We start from the raw sequence: 17,593 nt of genomic DNA, 5'->3' as shown, positions 1-17,593 counted from the left end.
GTATGATACACTGTAGTATAATACTGCACTAGACAAACAAGTGTGATACACTGTAGTATAATATTGCACTAGAGTAACAAGTGTGATACACTGTAGTATAATACTGCACTAGACTGATAAGTGTGATACATTGTAGTATAATACTGCACTAGACTGACAAGTTTGATACACTGTAGTATAATACTACACAAAACTGATAAGTGTGATACACTTTAGTATAATCCTGCACTAGAGTAACAAGTGTGATACACTGTAGTATAATACTGCACTAGACTGACAAGTGTGACACACTGTAGTATAATACTGCACTAGACAGGCAAGTGTGATACACTGTAGTGTAATACTGCACTAGACTGACAAGTGTGATACACTGTAGTATAATACTGCACTAGACTGATAAGTGTGATACACTGTAGTATAATACTGCACTAGACTGATAAGTGTGATACATTGTAGTATAATACTGCACTAGACTGACAAGTGTGACACACTGTAGTATAATACTGCACTAGACTGACACGTATGATACACTGTAGTATAATACTACACAAGACTGACAAGTGTGATACACTGTAGTATAATACTGCACTAGACTGACAAGTATGAAACACTGTAGTATAAAACTGCACTAGACTGACAAGTGTGATACACTGTAGTATAATACTGCACTAGACTGATAAGTGTGATACACTTTAGTGTAATCCTGCACTAGAGTAACAAGTTATCAGTCTTGTGTAGTATTATACTACAGTGTATCAAACTTGTCAGTCTAGTGCAGTATTATACTACAATGTATCACACTTGTCAGTCTAGTGCAGTCTAGTGCATACGTGTCAGTCTTATGTAGTATTATACTACAGTGTATCACATTTGTTACTCTAGTGCAATATTATACTACAGTCTATCATACTTGTCAGTCTAGTATAGTTATATACTACAGTGTATCACACTTGTCATTCTTGTCTAGTATTATACTACAGTGTATCATACTTGTCAGTCTAGTGCAGTATTATATTACAGTGTATCACACTTGTCAGTCTAGTGCAGTATTATACTACAGTGTATCATACTTGTCAGTCTGGTGCAGTATTATATTACAGTGTATCACACTTGTCAGTCTAGTGCAGTATTATACTACAGTGTATCATACTTGTCAGTCTGGTGCAGTATTATATTACAGTGTATCACACTTGTCAGTCTGGTTCAGTATTATACTACAGTGTATCATACTTGTCAGTCTGGTGCAGTATTATATTACAGTGTATCACACTTGTCAGTCTGGTGCAGTATTATACTACAGTGTATCACACTTGTCAGTCTAGTGCAGTATTATACTACAGTGTATCACACTTGTCAGTCTAGTGCAGTATTATACTACAGTGTATCACACTTGTCAGTCTAGTGCAGTATTATACTACAGTGTTTCATACTTGTCAGTCTAGTGCAGTATTATACTACAGTGTTTCATACTTGTCAGTCTAGTGCAGTATTATACTACAGTGTGTCACACTTTTTAGTCTAGTGCAGTATTATACTGCAGTTTATCACACTTGTCAGTTTAGTGCAGTATTATACTACAGTGTTTCATACTTGTCAGTCTGGGTAGCCAAGGCTACCTTTGCTTCTTTTTTTCTGTGTCTTTAGATCACTTTCAAACATAGCAGGCAATGATGGAACTTCCCAGGGTCTATTTGATATAGTAATAAATTATGCCATAGATGACATAGAGAGTTACTTAACACATTTTGTCATGAATATATAATACTCTGCATAACAGATCAAGAAAAAAATATGGAAAATTGTATTGTATTTTGAGCAGCTTCTTAAGCAATTCCTGTCTACAAGATGCCTCCTCCATGCCTTACAGATTCCCCCTCAGGCAATATGCAATACCATCAGTTAGAGTAAGAAAATGAACTTTGTATCATGATTGTCATTCTAGTGCAGTATTTTACTACAGTTTATTACACTTGTCAGTCTAGTGCAATATGCCAAGGCTACACCTGCTGCTTTTCTACCAAGTGTCTTTAGATCACATATAATCATAGCAGGGAATGATAGGACCTCTCAGGGTCTATTTGATGTAGGGATACATTATACTATAGAGGCTAAACTATAGCTATTATGAAACAGAAAGTTATTTAATACATTTTGTGTCATTTATATAATACTGTAGATAAACAGATCAAAAAAAAGTAAGCAAAAATTATTCTGCATTATGAAGGTCTTCTTCAGTGAAATGGGTATCAATGAATGATAATTTTAAGTTCATACAATTAAACATTCTTTATAGGGTGTACTATTGACCATATATACAATTTAAAGCAGGATTGAAAGTAGACTCAAGCTGTCCCTGTTACAAACAAGATCTTGCTGATATTGCTCATATATTGTGGTTCTATAACCGAGTTTTTTCTTCAAATATTCTAAGATATTCAAAAAACATGGGCCTGGATCTCCCTTTCGAACCTATTATGGGAATTTTAGAATATAGAACAGAGATAGCAACCTCGAAATCTTGAAAAAGATTAGTATCTAAGCTGTTATTTTTGGGTCGTTTGATCCTAATTAAAGAATGGAATGGGACAAGAAAACCTGATATTAATAACTGGCGGAATCTAGTTGAAAAAGTGAGAAGATACGAACTTAGTATAAAAATAGATGGTACTCTAGCTGTAATATGCAAGGAATGGAAGACTTGAGAGGAGTAGTCTGTGTAGGTTTTTTCTTCTCTTTTTTTTTCTTTCCCAGCATCCCTGGCCGGGGGAGGCAGGGTGGATGGTTTGGAGGGGGATAATAGGGTGATAAGCAATGTTTTAAGAATGTACAATAAAAAGTAATTGAGTTAAGAAATGTAATAATTTCATATGATAATTATGTATCAGATGAACTGTTATTATGAATAATGATTTACTTGTTTAGATGTGTACAGATATAATAATAAAAATTTATTTAAAAAACATGAAGGTCTTCTTGACTAGTAGATGTCTTTTCAAAGCCTTACACAGTCTCCTACAGGCAAGCTGCCTTCACAAACATTTTTCTTAGTTTATTTCCTAGAATGCCCAAAACATTGCAAAGGTGAAATGAAGCCATTACTCTCATATCTATTACTGAATAAGCTGATTATCAATATGACTGTATGTTAAAGTCTATAACACAGCAGGATGGTCTGGGTCAATCATGGGCAGAACGGAAATCACTGGAGGTTTTAGTTCTATTTCAAAAGGCATGGAGGTTTGTAGCCTTACATTAATGTGTTATTGATACATTGTTTCGTTTCAGTTCACTGTTGTCTGTTTTCTTTATCTCTGATTTCTTTTGCTTGTCACATATTGTTGTTGCTATTATTATAATTCTCTACATATTCTCTACATATGACAGACCTGTTTAAATAAGATTATCATATTACTTTGTTACTCTCTGTATGTAGTAATTAACACTGTATGGACACTAAAACATGGACATAAATGTATTACTGCTTAGTTCAGTGAGGTCACAGAAGCCCTCATTACAAACATTTCAGTGTAAATGTTTTTGGAAATTAAAAAAAAAAATTAGTCAACTTTCCAAACTCAGGAATTGGTTTAGTATTAGTAAAATAGGGAGTACTGCTTTTAGTATTTGATAAAACAACATTATCTGCATCTGAAGAAGCACATAGATTACATGTTAATCATTTATGCTTTTTCAGCATTCTGGTTTGTTTGCAGTATTTTCTAAATGCATAAAGAATAAGTTTACCTTCACTACAAGTCACAGCATGCTTTATGATGTTGTAGAGTACAGATACCCACCTCCCAGCCAGTTGGATGAGATGTTCTGGAGCATAGTGAACGGGATGCAGAAGAAAGCAATAAGCAAGTCGCTTACAGCCAAAGAGCAGATGAAAATGTTGGTAACTGTCCTCATGGCTTTGCTTCTGGTCACCACATAGAGAACCAAAGAGTTTCCGAAGAGAGCCAGCAGGAATATCAGCACACATATGGTGACAAAGGCAGCCTTGGTGTGGACTGGGAGCTCTGGGATGTAGACCAGGGGCTGCAGCTGGTAGAGCTCAATGAACTGCTCCCGGGTGACGTTATTCTCCTGCAGGAGCCTGGCTATGAGCTCAGGGGTGATATTGAGGGACTGCATTCAGGCAGGGCACAGGGCTGTGTGCTCAGGCTGAGCTCACCCACTCCTCTTCACAGAGCTGCTGCAGCATGGCATTCTCCAACTTTCTCCAAAGGAGCTTGTAATCCAGCATCCATAATCCAGGCTCACCGAGTCACAGAGCAAGCAGTGGAGATGTAGATATATCCTATAACAGGCACAAGTCACATAGCAAGCAGTGGAGATGTAGATATATATCCTATAACAGGCACAAGTCACAGAGCAAGCAGTGGAGATGTAGATATATATCCTATAACAGGCACAAGTCACAGAGTAAGCAGTGGAGATGTAGATATATATCCTATAACAGGCACAAGTCACAGAGTAAGCAGTGGAGATGTAGATATATATCCTATAACAGGCACAAGTCACAGAGTAAGCAGTGGAGATGTAGATATATATCCTATAACAGGCACAAGTCACAGAGCAAGCAGTGGAGATGTAGATATATATATCCTATAAAAGGCACAAGTCACATAGCAAGCAGTGGAGATGTAGATATATATCCTATAACAGGCACAAGTCACAGAGCAAGCAGTGGAGATGTAGATATATATCCTATAACAGGCACAAGTCACAGAGTAAGCAGTGGAGATGTAGATATATATCCTATAACAGGCACAAGTCACAGAGCAAGCAGTGGAGATGTAGATATATATATCCTATAAAAGGCACAAGTCACATAGCAAGCAGTGGAGATATAGCTATATATCCTATAATAGACACCACCATACAATTCTTAGATTTATACTAGGAAACTATGAAGAAATATCCCAGTGTCTGCTCTCAGGTTAGCACTCCTCAGTGCTGAGCCTAGCACTGGCCGTGGTGCTGAAGGACAGCTCCTCGTCTACATCCTGCCCTCCAATCCTGGCAGAATTGCATTCTATTCACTCCTGGAGACTGGAGCATCACATCTAATAGACAATTGGTCACACTCCTTCATTCTGTGTATTGCCATCCCACAGAGCTGCAGCCGACTCTGATCCTGAAGAGTGGAGTATGACTATGCCACATGCTGCCAAATAGCTGGTCAATTACCTCTGCAACAAACTGTTATTCGCTACTCAGGAGGCATGACTGGTATTGCCAACAGAAAGAAGGTCTATAACAATTGCTAGAGGTAAAACATATGGAAAAGTAATTTGCAGCTATTAATCCTTCTGACAACATACAACACAAATTTACCAATAACATGTAAGGCTGAATATATCCTTTAAGCAAATCTACCACCATGGACAGCCTATATATTTGCAAAATGTAATACATATTTGCATGATTTCTTAAAGTCTTATATTATAACATAACTGTTAATGTGATTTTGATGTAAAAAGGTATCTAGACCCTTCTTGAAGCTCTCTGGTGTCCCTGCTGTGACCGGCGCCTGAGGCAGGCTATTCCACAGTTTTACTGTTCTTATAGTAAGGAAGCATGGTCACCTCTGTTGATTAAATCTTGTTTTCTCCAGACAGAGACAGTGCCCCCTCGTCTTTTTATGTATTTTACCTGGAACAACTTACCACATTATTTTTGTATGGACCATGTATACATTTATATAAATTATTTAATTATATAAATTAATCATCAATATCACCTGAACCCTCTGAAACCTATCACTTAGAAACACAATTCTGGTGTCAAATTAAATTATAATAATTGATGGATGATTAACAGAACTGGAAATATCCACACTTAAAGTTACAATAGGAAATAGAAAGCTGTACATAAAAATCTAAAGTCTCCCTGCAGCTATGGCATAGTAGACACATAACAGACACATAAAAGCAGATCAGGTTAGTCTGGCAACTTCTATCCTTAGTAAACCCATACTGGATGTCACTTATTATACTATGTAATTTCACATATAGCTGTATGTAGTCTTCCCTTTAAATATTTCCTCTTAATGGAAGTTAAAAGAGTATTCCCATCTGGGCATTTACATTTAATTTAATTCATTTGCCATATGTAATCATTTCTTCAATTGGATGTTATTAAAAAAAATGTCTCTGTGTGAAGATAATTTCTAAAAAATGTAGCGATGCTGTCCCTTAGAAACGAGATAGCTTCCTCGGATACGACCACCTCACATTTTGGCAGCTGTGGCCAGACATGCGCTATTGAGTCCTGTCTGAAATCCTGGATTCAGCAATCATTACTGTGCTGTGGGACCTGCAGTAACTCTCGGATATTTCACATACAAACACCCTTTGTGTCTTTGTCCAATCACTGAAGTAGAGGTGGCCATTTCTAAGGACACAGTCTTGTTTCTAAGGAGAGATTATCTTCACGCATGTACATTTTTTTAATAACATCTAATGAAAGAAATATTTATATATGACAGATTAATGCAACTGAGTGTGAATGCCTAGGCAAGGATACCCCTTAAAGCTTACAGGCCTGTAATTGCTTGGTAAAGATCTAGAGCCCTTTTTACATATTGGCACCACATTCACCTTGCACCAGTCACTTGACACCATACCAGCCATTAGGGAATCTCTGATGATTTCAGCATTCTTTAAAGGGGTATTACCGGAATATGAACGTCTGATACAAAAACCCATAATGCTATAAATAAATGAATATAACAAAACTCAATGTCATTAGTCACAAAATGGAGCTTAAATAGTTTGATTTTATGATACTCAAAATGTTATGGGCTTTTATGTTATGGGCTGTGGAGTTATCACCAAGATGGGTGCGACATGAAACTACAAGTCCCATGTTCCTTTAGTTCTCAGTAGTAGCTTCTCCCTCTTATGCTCCCAGTGATGATGTAACAGACAGTCCTGCTCTGTTACCATAGAAATGATGTGTGTAACTGCCATCACTGCACATTACATTACTGAGATGACATCTCACCACAACACCGGCCATACTGGATGCACTGCAATCAACCGACTGCAGCCAAACATAGTGATGATCACATGACCTGTGTTGTGGACATGTGAACAGCAGTCGTCTTCTGTCCTGTGGCTTCCCCACAGGGACAAATTCAATGAACTGATAAAAGGGCCAGCAGCATTTTAATTTTTCATTACAATGTATGTCCACAACATTTTTCTGCTAAGGGGAGCAAAATTTTAAATGACAACTAATGACACATTAGCTTATATTTTAATGACCCATTTGTATATTTGTATATGAATAATGCTGATTCCTGGAATACCCCTTTTACACATGTATTTTATTGAACTTAAATTGGATCATATTTGCATTCATGCAGTCTGGTATATTACAGAATGCATGACCCTCACTGGCAGCGCACACACCAGGAGTTCTTTCTTCTATTGTAGAAACAGAGCTAAAAAAACATTTAGTATCTCTGACTTCCTTTGGTCACTAATTTCCAATCCCCCATTTTCAGCATATAGGGTCCCCACCTGTTCTGACCTATTTTCACATTCATATACTTAAAGGGGGCCATTCATCAATTTTGGTACATGGTCCTTGTTTCAAATCATGCACTTATTTACAATGGGATGTTAGAATGTGGCGCAAGGGGTTAGGGATTTGGTGCATGGCCGAAAATGGTCGATGTTCATGAAGATGAGCTTTTTGCAGCTTTAAATGTGCAGCAAAAATTGCACCACAAAAAGTTTTGGGAAACTAGAAGCACAGGAAAAGTGTTGGTATTGCAAAGCTGTGCACAAATTATGCGACCAAAAATAAAAATGTGCAACATTGTGTCACCAACACGTAATAAATTTGGTCACCTGCCTTCAATTTAGTATTTTAGCTGATTTTATTTCCTTCTTGCAGATTTTGCTTAGTGTATTATAATTTAAATCTTCAGGTGATGCATCAGCAGGAGCCCCATTGGTGTCCTGCAAACATAGAGGTGAGTTCTTTACTGGAAAATCGAGCCGTCAGCTCTACCCTTCACTACAGATAGCAGGAGACACAGTGACGTCTTTACACCACGTCTCCTGCTTCAAGGAGACCAATAATGACGTCTCTTTCTCTCGTCCTGCACTAAGCAAGAAGAGGAGAAACATCAAGGACGGCAGCTGAGAATTAACGGAGTATTCCCACAAAGACAAGTTTCTTAAATATACTCAGGATAACAAAATAATACATTCTCTAATTCGCTGTTATTAACAAAAATAACACAAATGATTGGGCTACAGTTACAAGAAGGGAGTAGTATATTTAATGTCCTTTACACCATAGCCATGGTGCACTCACTCAAATGAATCCCTTTCTTTTATTTAGTCAAATCATATGATTGGCTTTTAAGATTATACACCTACAAGCAAAACACTAAGCCAATTTAGCCAAAAAATACATGGAATCTTTATTGCATAATTAATTCAAATAACATATAAAATCACAAATTCAACAGGGGGGACAAAGAACGGACAATGATGGTACCACATGGGAACATTAAAAACATGAGCGACAGGGAGAGGCAAAATATTCAATGATCCAAAGTCATATGGCATAATTCATAAACACTCATATTCCTGATGGTGAGCTGTTTTGTGCAAAAAATTGCAACAAAGTGTATCTAGTACTCACAGTATCAGCCTGGGGTACATTGGGTTGGCACATTGAGGGGATTTAAGTATTAAGGGCATCCATTTTGGGGGCGGGAGGGTCTGTAGAGAAAATCCATTGCTAATGCAGTGCTGTGTCTGTCGGACATTAATTGTTGGGGGGGCCTGTGGATTCCATTTCTGGGGGGGGCATTTATTGCTGGGAGGGATTGTGGGGGACTTCCATTGCTGGGAGGGGCCTGCAGGGGAAATCCATTGATGGGGGGCTGTGGGGGACATCTATTGCTGGGGACTGTGCAGGAAAACCTTTGCTGGGGAGCGGGTAGACATCCATTGCTGGGGGGGGAGGCTATGGGGGACATCCATCGCAGGGGGTCTATAAGGGACATCAATTGCTGGCGTGCCTGTGGGAGAGATCCATTGCTGGGGGTAGGCCTGGGGGGACATCAATTTGTGTGGGGGGCTGTGGGGAACTTCCAATGTTGTGAGGGCTGTGGCAGACATCAATTGCTAGGGGTGGTGGAGGACATTTTATACCAGGGCTGTGGGGGAAATTTTATACCGGGGCTGTGGGGGACATTTTATGCTGTGGCTGTGAAGGACATTATATACTGGGTCTGTGGGAGGCATTATGTACTGTGGTCTGTAGGGGACATTATATACTAGGGACTGTAGGGAACATTACTGGGGTCTCTGGGAGACATTGTATACTGGGATCTGTGGGGGACATTATATACTTGTGGCTGGGGGACATAATATACTGGGGGCTGTAGGGAACATTACTTACTGGGAGCTGAGGGGGATATTATATACTAGGACTGGGGGAACATTACATACTGGAACTGTGTGAAATATTACTTACTTTTGAGATCTATTTAGTGTGGGTATTATTACGGGCCATGATTATGAACCATTAAGTGTAGGGGAGTTAAGGGGGCATATTTCAGTATAGGGTCACATTGAAGGGCATTAGCAGAGGCCACAGGTTTTAAGTGCATTTTTATATGTTAGACCATGTTTAGGAAACATTATTATGTGTTTGGCACAATGAGGGGGTTGTAATGTAAAGTATGAGTACCATGTATTGTGGAGGGGCAATAATTGTGGGGGTCAGAATGGGGACAATGTAGTATGTGTAGTTTGTATATGTAAGTTATTCTTACAAGGTGATTTTGGGGACGGGATCAAGACAGTATAACGTATATTGCCACAATTGCAGGAATCATAAATCGTGGATTTTCTGTGTATCCATGTACATACCAACATAGATACATACACTCAGCTTTATATATAAGCTAATTGTGGCACAGACACAGAAATCTCCACTATTATTATTACAATCGGGAGTTGGAGCTGTATATGAAAATAGGGCTCCTGTCTGTAACTTTAGCAGTGTCTCTGTGGCTCTGACATTAAAGGGGAAATTATTGTCTTTATCAGAACTGTTTTTCTAGGTGCCATGCCAAGGGATTTATGTTTGTAATTTTTGGGGATGGGATTATATTTTAGCTCTCTCAAAATGCTGTTTCGCAGAAACATAGTAGCTATAGCTGTAGAAATGTATGTGTTTTTAGCCACCCACCTCAACTGGCAGGTGCAGTTGGGGTATGTCTTGTTTTCAGAGGAACACAATAGTTAGAGCTGTAGAAATCTATGTGTTTTCATCCACCCACATTAACTGGCAGGTGCAGGAAAATAATGTTTCCTTATGTGAAGTCTATGGGTGGCTATGATTTGTTTCTTGTTTTCAGATTTTCTTAATTCAAAATCTAGAAACTTTTGAAAAAAGGTCTTTATTAAACATTTTATATGCTTGGGGTGGTTCTGCTTGTGACATAAACACGAAAGAGATGTAAGTGATAATAAGAAAGTATGCAGTAAGCTCCTATAGTAGTGCCTGCGGACAGACAGCATTTTGTCTTTTGAAGTCTAAGTAGGGGATTTGGAGCATTGTATCAGAGGAAAACATAACTGCACTTTGTTTTCATTAAAAAGCAATTACAATCATTGTTGGTGAAAGGTGAGTATGTTTTTCTCATCTATACCAATGTTTTATGCTCCTAGCACTACAGAGAAAGCAAAAACATAGCATTGTTTCTAATCTTTTGCTGTAAACTTACATTATGTATTCTTGAATGGCTACAACCAAAAAAAATGTAAAAGACTACAGAGCAATAACACAATATGAAGTACAATTAACCACAAAGATTCCAGACAAGATTTACCTATTATTTAATGGGGAAAATAAACAGCAGCACTATGAAATGATCTTTTACAAAGCACTAGCCGTTTTAAGACCCTAAAGCACAGCTCCATTCTCAGGTAACAATTTAGGTGATATACAGAAAGCATAGATCATTCAGTTCAGGGTCATAGTTAAAATGATATAATGTTATAAATCGGATTACGTACAAATGTCTGATTCATCAAAATCAAAGAGTTTCTTTTTACATGACTGGCTTGGGGTGAGCTGGACTACAGAGTGAAGGCAAAAGGGCCAACAAATGCTAAGCATCTCTGGGAACTACTTCAAGGCTGTTAGAAGAGCATTTCAGGTGACTACCTCTTGAAGCTCATCAAGAGAATGCCAAGATTATGCAAAGCAGTAATCAAAGCAAAAGTTAAGTATATAATTCTACATGTTTTAATGTACTGTAAATCTAAATAAACAGTAAAAATAAACATCAAAATTTAACCCCTTATCACCGACACTAGTTTTCAGCTCAATGACCAGACTGGATTTTTCGAATCTGACATGTCTCACGATAATTGGTTATAACTTCGAAACGCTTTAACATATCCCGGTGATTTTGAGAATGTTTTCTCGTGATACATTGTACTTCATGTTAGTTATAAAATTTAGGTGATATGTTTTGCGATTCATTCTGAAAAAAAGTGAAAATTTGGCAAAAGTTTGTAAAAATTCTTCATTTTCCAAGTTTGAAATGTTCTGCTTTCCAGACAGGAAGTAAAACTACCCAAAAAGCTTTATAAATTACATTTACGTAATGTCTGCTTTATGTTGGGATGATATTTTATGCATCCTCTCACTTTTCTAGTATGTTATGAGGTGCAGAACTTTAGGTGCGATTTTTCTCATTTTTATGAAAATTGCCAAAACTCACATTTTGAGGGAAAACTCAGCTTCCAAGTTACTTTGTAAGGCCTAAATAATAGTAAAACCCCATAAATTACCCCACTATAGAAACTTCACCCCTCAACGTATGTAAAACAACTTCTATTAAGTCCATTAACCCTTTAAGTGTTTCACATGGGTTAAAACAATATGGACCTGCGATTTAGAAACTATGGAATTTTTTTGGAAAATACATTCACTTAGGCCAAACTGACAGTTTCAGAATAAATTAAATGATGAAACGCACTGCAACGTTTGATGCCCAATTCCTTCCGACTGTACTGATACCCCATATGTGGTGGTAAACTTCTGTACTGACGCACGGCCAAGTATAGAATGAATGGAGGCGCCATTCACTGCAGATTTGTATTGTCACATTGTACTACCTATACATTTTTATTTTTTTTGGTAATGCAAACATATGAGGGCTTATTTTTTACAGAATGAGATACAATGTATAGATAATTGATTTAGGGGGTCTATAGCTTATTCATGAGATTTTATTAACTATTTCAAGGGTGACACAAACAAAATCATCAATTTTTATTTTGGATTTTTAGTATTTTTTTTCCCCCGCTCACCACAATGTAAAAATAATATTTTATCTTTATTCTCTGGTTCACTACGATTGCGGTGATACCTCATTTATATAGTTTTTCTTATCTTTGCTCAATTTTCCTGAGCAAAACCAATATTGGAGAATATCGCATTGTTTTTACTATTGACAAATTTTTAGGGCCATAACTTCTGTATTTTTTTGTTGTTGTTTTGCAAAAAGAGTTGTTCTTTTCAGTCGTATCATATTAGGGAACGTAGCTTTTTTTTATCACTTTTTAGAACATTTTTTGTGATGGTGTTTGATGAAAAATTGTATATTACGGGAAGTTTTTCGTAGTTTTTTTTTTCATCGTTCACCGAGCGGGTTCAATATTGATTTAGATTTATTGTACAGATTAATACGGACGCGGTGATACCAAATATGTACATTTTTCGTGTGTTTTTGTGTTTTATATACTGTATTTGCATTATATGTGTAACGGGGAGATTATGGGACTTTATTTTATTTATTTATTTAATTATTATTATAAAATTATTTAATTTTTTTTTTTTTACTTTCACATATTTTCCACCTTTTGGCTTGAACAAGCGATCATCCGATCACTTATTCAAGCCTTTACACTGCAATACACTTGTATTGCAGTGTATAGTGTAAGTAACTGAGCATGCTGCACATGCTCAGTTACTTACAGCCGGGTCCTGCCAGGAAGGCAGGACCCGGCGAGAAGAGGAGCTGACAGCCTCGGGTCACTCGTCGGGACCCGGGGCAGCGGCAGGAGGGATCGGATCCCCCGGGGGACACACTTGCACGCCGCGGTCATGCTTGGTTAAACACCCAGAGTTTTTCCAATCCCGGGTGTTAGTGCCGGGTCTGGGCTGTGATATCACAGCCCGGCACTATACTGACCCGATGTCTCGAAATCTTCTTCTGACGCGGCGCCGTAGAAAGGCATCGCGTCAGAAGAAGTACCCTTAATGACCGACGTAGATTCCCGATAGGGCGGTCATTAAGGGGTTAATAACGGTTATTCCCAGTTAATGGAAAACTGGAAAATTTTGCCATTTCGCAAAATATAAAATATTCAATAAAAAGTGATCAAAAGGCCGCACAGTCCTCAAAATGGTAGCATTGAAAAAGTTAACAAAAGATTACATTGCACACAGTTCCTTACACTGAAGCATGAAAAAGTTATCAGTGCCAGAAGATGGCAAAATAAAGGATTTTTTTGTACAGAAGGTTTTCATTTTTATAGATCTATGAAAACACTATAAAACCTATATAAATTTGGTATTCCTGTGATCTTACTGATCCAAATAATAAAGCAGACATGTCATTTGCTGTGCACGGTGAAAGCCCTAAAATCTGATGTGTTTTTTTCATCATTTTCACTGCATTCTAAATTTTTTCCCACTTCCCACTACAAGGCATCTTCACAAAGCTCTTTACATGGAAAAATAAAAAGGTTATAGATTTTTGAAGGTGGGGAGTGAAAAATGAAAACGCAAAAACGGTTGTTAAGTGGTTAATAAGATTCATGCAGTATTCTGTGAACCCAAATACCTTATTTATACTGGCAAAAAATTACCATGACTTACCTAAAAATATGATTTGTGTTAAATATCAAATTTACATTAAATATTAGTGATAATGTATTTTGCTTATAATCTATATTAGTTCCCATTATCACAGGGGGCTGTGGCTTAGCCCGATTTCATTAGTGTTTCTAGTGAACCGCATGCGATTGCGCTAGCGCTACTTGTGACTACACTCCAAATGCCATAAATTATAGCAAGTCTGTGGGCTGTAACTGGCCCAGGGACCACTCATTAAGCACTGCATACTGATGGGACTGGCATGCACAATTACCATGACTTACCTAAAAATGTGTAAATAATGTGTAAAAATGTATAAATAATGATATGGTGTAGGGCTCTCAGAAGCTACTTTTTGGTAGTGTTGCTCTTGGTGAGGTAGGATTGATGTGACATGTCTCTAAAGCTAACTTGAGGATATTTTGCTGAGTTGACAAACTTTTATTGGGAAAACATAACTGTATTGAGTGAAAGAGGAAAGCCGTGTTGATGATTTACCAGCCATCTAGGCTGGTTCTACCTATTTGTTAGGAGGTGTGGGAGAACAAGTATACATGGCAAATAGGTTCTGTAAAACCCGAAAGATCATCGGTAGAGATGAGCGAGCACTAAAATGCTCGGGTACTCGTTATTCGAGACAAACTTTTCCCGATGCTTGAGTGCTCGTCTTGAATAAAGAGCCCCATTGAACTCAATGGGAGACTCGAGCATTTTTCAAGGGGACCAAGGCTCTGCACAGGGAAGCTTGGCCAAACACCTGGGAACCTCAGAAAAGCATGGAAACACCACGGAAATGGACAGGAAACAGCAGGGGCAGCATGCATGGATGACTCTGAGGCTGCTTAATCGTACCATTATGCCAAAATTATGGGCAACAGCATGGCCATGACAGAGTGACTGAATGAGGCTAGATAGCATCTAAAACATGCAATAATTGACCCTGACACTATAGGGGACGGCATGCAGAGGTAGCGGCAGCAGTGGCAGGCTAGAGAGTGTCATGGCGACATACCCTAAATGGACTCAGGCTTCACCAAAGGAGGTGAGCAAGAAGCGCTGAAATGATTTCCTATGTGAACAAAAGGTTGACGGTATATTTAGTCAATAACACAGCATGGTGGCGACATAGTGACCAAGTTCCATAACGTATCTGGTGAAACATGTGGAAGCAGCCATGGAGACGACTTCCATGATTAAGAGCGACAGTATGGGGCATTCATATTGCGCTGTTATGATTGCAACTTCAGGTCTCCAGCATGGCGGCGACAGATGGGCCGAGTTCCACTATGTATCTGGTGAAACACCTGAAAATTCTGCCTGACACAGCTCGTTTGATAAGGGGACGATGTGCTGCATATCCTCTCGTGCTCCAGCGTCTGGGGTATAGAGAGTTGAAAGTTGCGCATGGAGACATTGGTGGACGCTGTGGAGGTTCGTGGAGGCAAAATGGATAGGAAACAGCAGGGGCAGCATGCATGGATGCCTCTGAGGCTGCCTAATCTTGGGATGGAGCTGGCGGTCCGCTGCCAGGCGAGCTTTAGCCTGTCCATGCCCCTTTCTCTCGGCTCCTCCCCACCCAAAATGGACCTGGGGGCCAGAAGCGTTTACTTTGAAAAAGTTATAATTTTCAAAGCAGGCGGGGTCATTTGAATATTTCACCTAGGAATAATGGAATAGCATAGTGGTTCTATTTTTAATAGTTTTTTCGGAAATGGTTCCATGATTAAGAGCAACAGTATGGGGCATCCATATTGCGCTGCTATGATTGCAACTTCAGGTCTCCAGCATGGCGGCGACAGATGGGCCGAGTTCCACTATGTATCTGGTGAAACACCTGAAAATTCTGCCGGACACAGCTCATTTGATAAGGGGATGATGTGCTGCATATCCTCTCGTGCTCCAGTGTCTGGGTTATAGAGAGTTGAAAGTTGCGCATGGAGACATTGGTGGACGCTGTGGAGGTTCGTGGAGGCAAAATGGATAGGAAACAGCAGGGACAGCATGCATGGATGCCTCTGAGGCTGCCTAACCTTGGGATGGAGCTGGCGGTCCGCTGCCAGGCGAGCTTTCGCCTGTCCAAGCCCCTGTCTCTCGGCTCCTCCCCACCCAAAATGGGCCTGGGGGCCAGAAGCGTTTACTTTGAAAAAATTATAATTTTCAAAGCAGGCCGGGTTGTTTGAATATTTCACCTAGGAATAATGGAATAGCATAGTGGTTCTATTTTTAATTGTTTTTTTCGGAAATGGTTCCATGATTAAGCGCGACAGTATGGGGCATCCATATTGTGCTGCTATGGATTGCAACTTCAGGTCTCCAGCATGGCGGCGACAGATGGGCCGAGTTCCACTATGTATCTGGTGAAACACCTGAAAATTCTGCCTGACACAGCTCATTTGATAAGGGGACGATGTATGGAGGCAGTGAACTAGTAGTAGATTAAAGGTGCTGCAGTTAAAACTATGTTAGTTGGATCTTGGGATGGAGCTGGCGCTCCGCTGCCAGGCGAGCTTTCGCCTATCCAAGCCCCTGTCTCTCGGCTACTCCCCAAACAGCACTTCTAAGAACCTTTTGTATAAGATCAAGTGTAGTAGTGTTCTTATAAGTTTGGGTTATGGCAGGTGAGGGGAATATAAACAGATGCGCAAGAAGCGCTGAAATAATATCGGTAAATGATAAAAGTTTTCCAGTATATTTTGTGGATTACACAGCAGGGTGGCGACAAAGTTAACAAGTTCGATGTGGAAGCCATAAAAACAACCCAAAATTCTGGCTGACACAGCTCGTTTGATAAGGGGACGATGTATGGAGGCAGCTATATGGACGACTTTTGGAGGCAGCTATGGTGATGACGTGTGGAGGTAGCAATGGAGGCAACATTTGGAGGCAGCTAAAAAGAAGACGTGTGGAGGCTGCTATGGAGACAATTTAATTTGGATAGTGCCTGTATGTGGCAGTCCAAAAAAGTTTTCAAATCAGAGGAGCAGGTAGGTGGTCCTCCAGAAAAATTAAATAGATTGAGTGCCTGTATGTGGCACTCCCAAAAATTGTTTAAAACAGAGGTGGCCCTCTAGAAAAATTAAATACATAGAGTACTATAGCTAGAGCCAGTTGGCCCTGGCAAAAAATAGCCAGTTTCCTCTGCTTTAGTGTACAAAGAGGAGGAGAAGGAGGACAATGAGGAGGAGGAGTGCATACATTATTCAGGTTGAGCTTCTTTCACCTGGTGGAGAATGGAAATCCGGAGAAATCCAGGCTTTATTCATCTTGATAAGCGTCAGCCTGTCAGCGCTGTCAGTCGACAGGCGTGTACGCTAATCAGTGATGATGCCAGCAGCTGCACTGAAAACCCGCTCGGACAACACGCTAGCGGCAGGGCAGGCAAGAACCTCCAAGGCGTACAGCGCCCGTTTGTGCCACATGTCCAGCTTTGAAACCCAGTAGTTTTAGGGAGCTGTGTGATCATTTAGGATGATGGTATGGTCAGCTACATTCTCCCTCACCATCTTTCTGTAGAGATCAGTCCTACTCTGCCGAGACTGGGGACAGGTGACAGTGTCTTGCTGGGGTGACATAAAACTGGCAAAGGCTTTGTAAAGCGTACCCCTGCCAGTGCTGGACAAGCTGCCTGCTCGCCTACTCTCCCTCGCTACTTGTC

At 39.5% G+C, this 17,593-nt stretch overlaps 1 protein-coding gene across 1 annotated transcript in view; it reads right to left on the bottom strand.

Moving 5' to 3' along the window:
* Positions 1–5,134, bottom strand: part of QRFPR (pyroglutamylated RFamide peptide receptor) — a 47,940-nt gene extending 42,806 nt beyond the window's left edge. Inside the window, exon 1 of the mRNA XM_072119342.1 lies at positions 3,798–5,134. Within this exon, the coding sequence (XP_071975443.1) occupies positions 3,798–4,137 (340 nt within the window). The 5' untranslated portion in view covers positions 4,138–5,134. The remainder of the gene's footprint in view (positions 1–3,797) is intronic.
* Positions 5,135–17,593: the final 12,459 nt, after the last annotated feature.

The sequence above is a fragment of the Engystomops pustulosus genome, chromosome 1 (genome assembly GCF_040894005.1).
Source record: "Engystomops pustulosus chromosome 1, aEngPut4.maternal, whole genome shotgun sequence".
NCBI lineage: Eukaryota > Metazoa > Chordata > Amphibia > Anura > Leptodactylidae > Engystomops > Engystomops pustulosus.
This window is presented reverse-complemented; position numbering and strand designations above follow the sequence as displayed.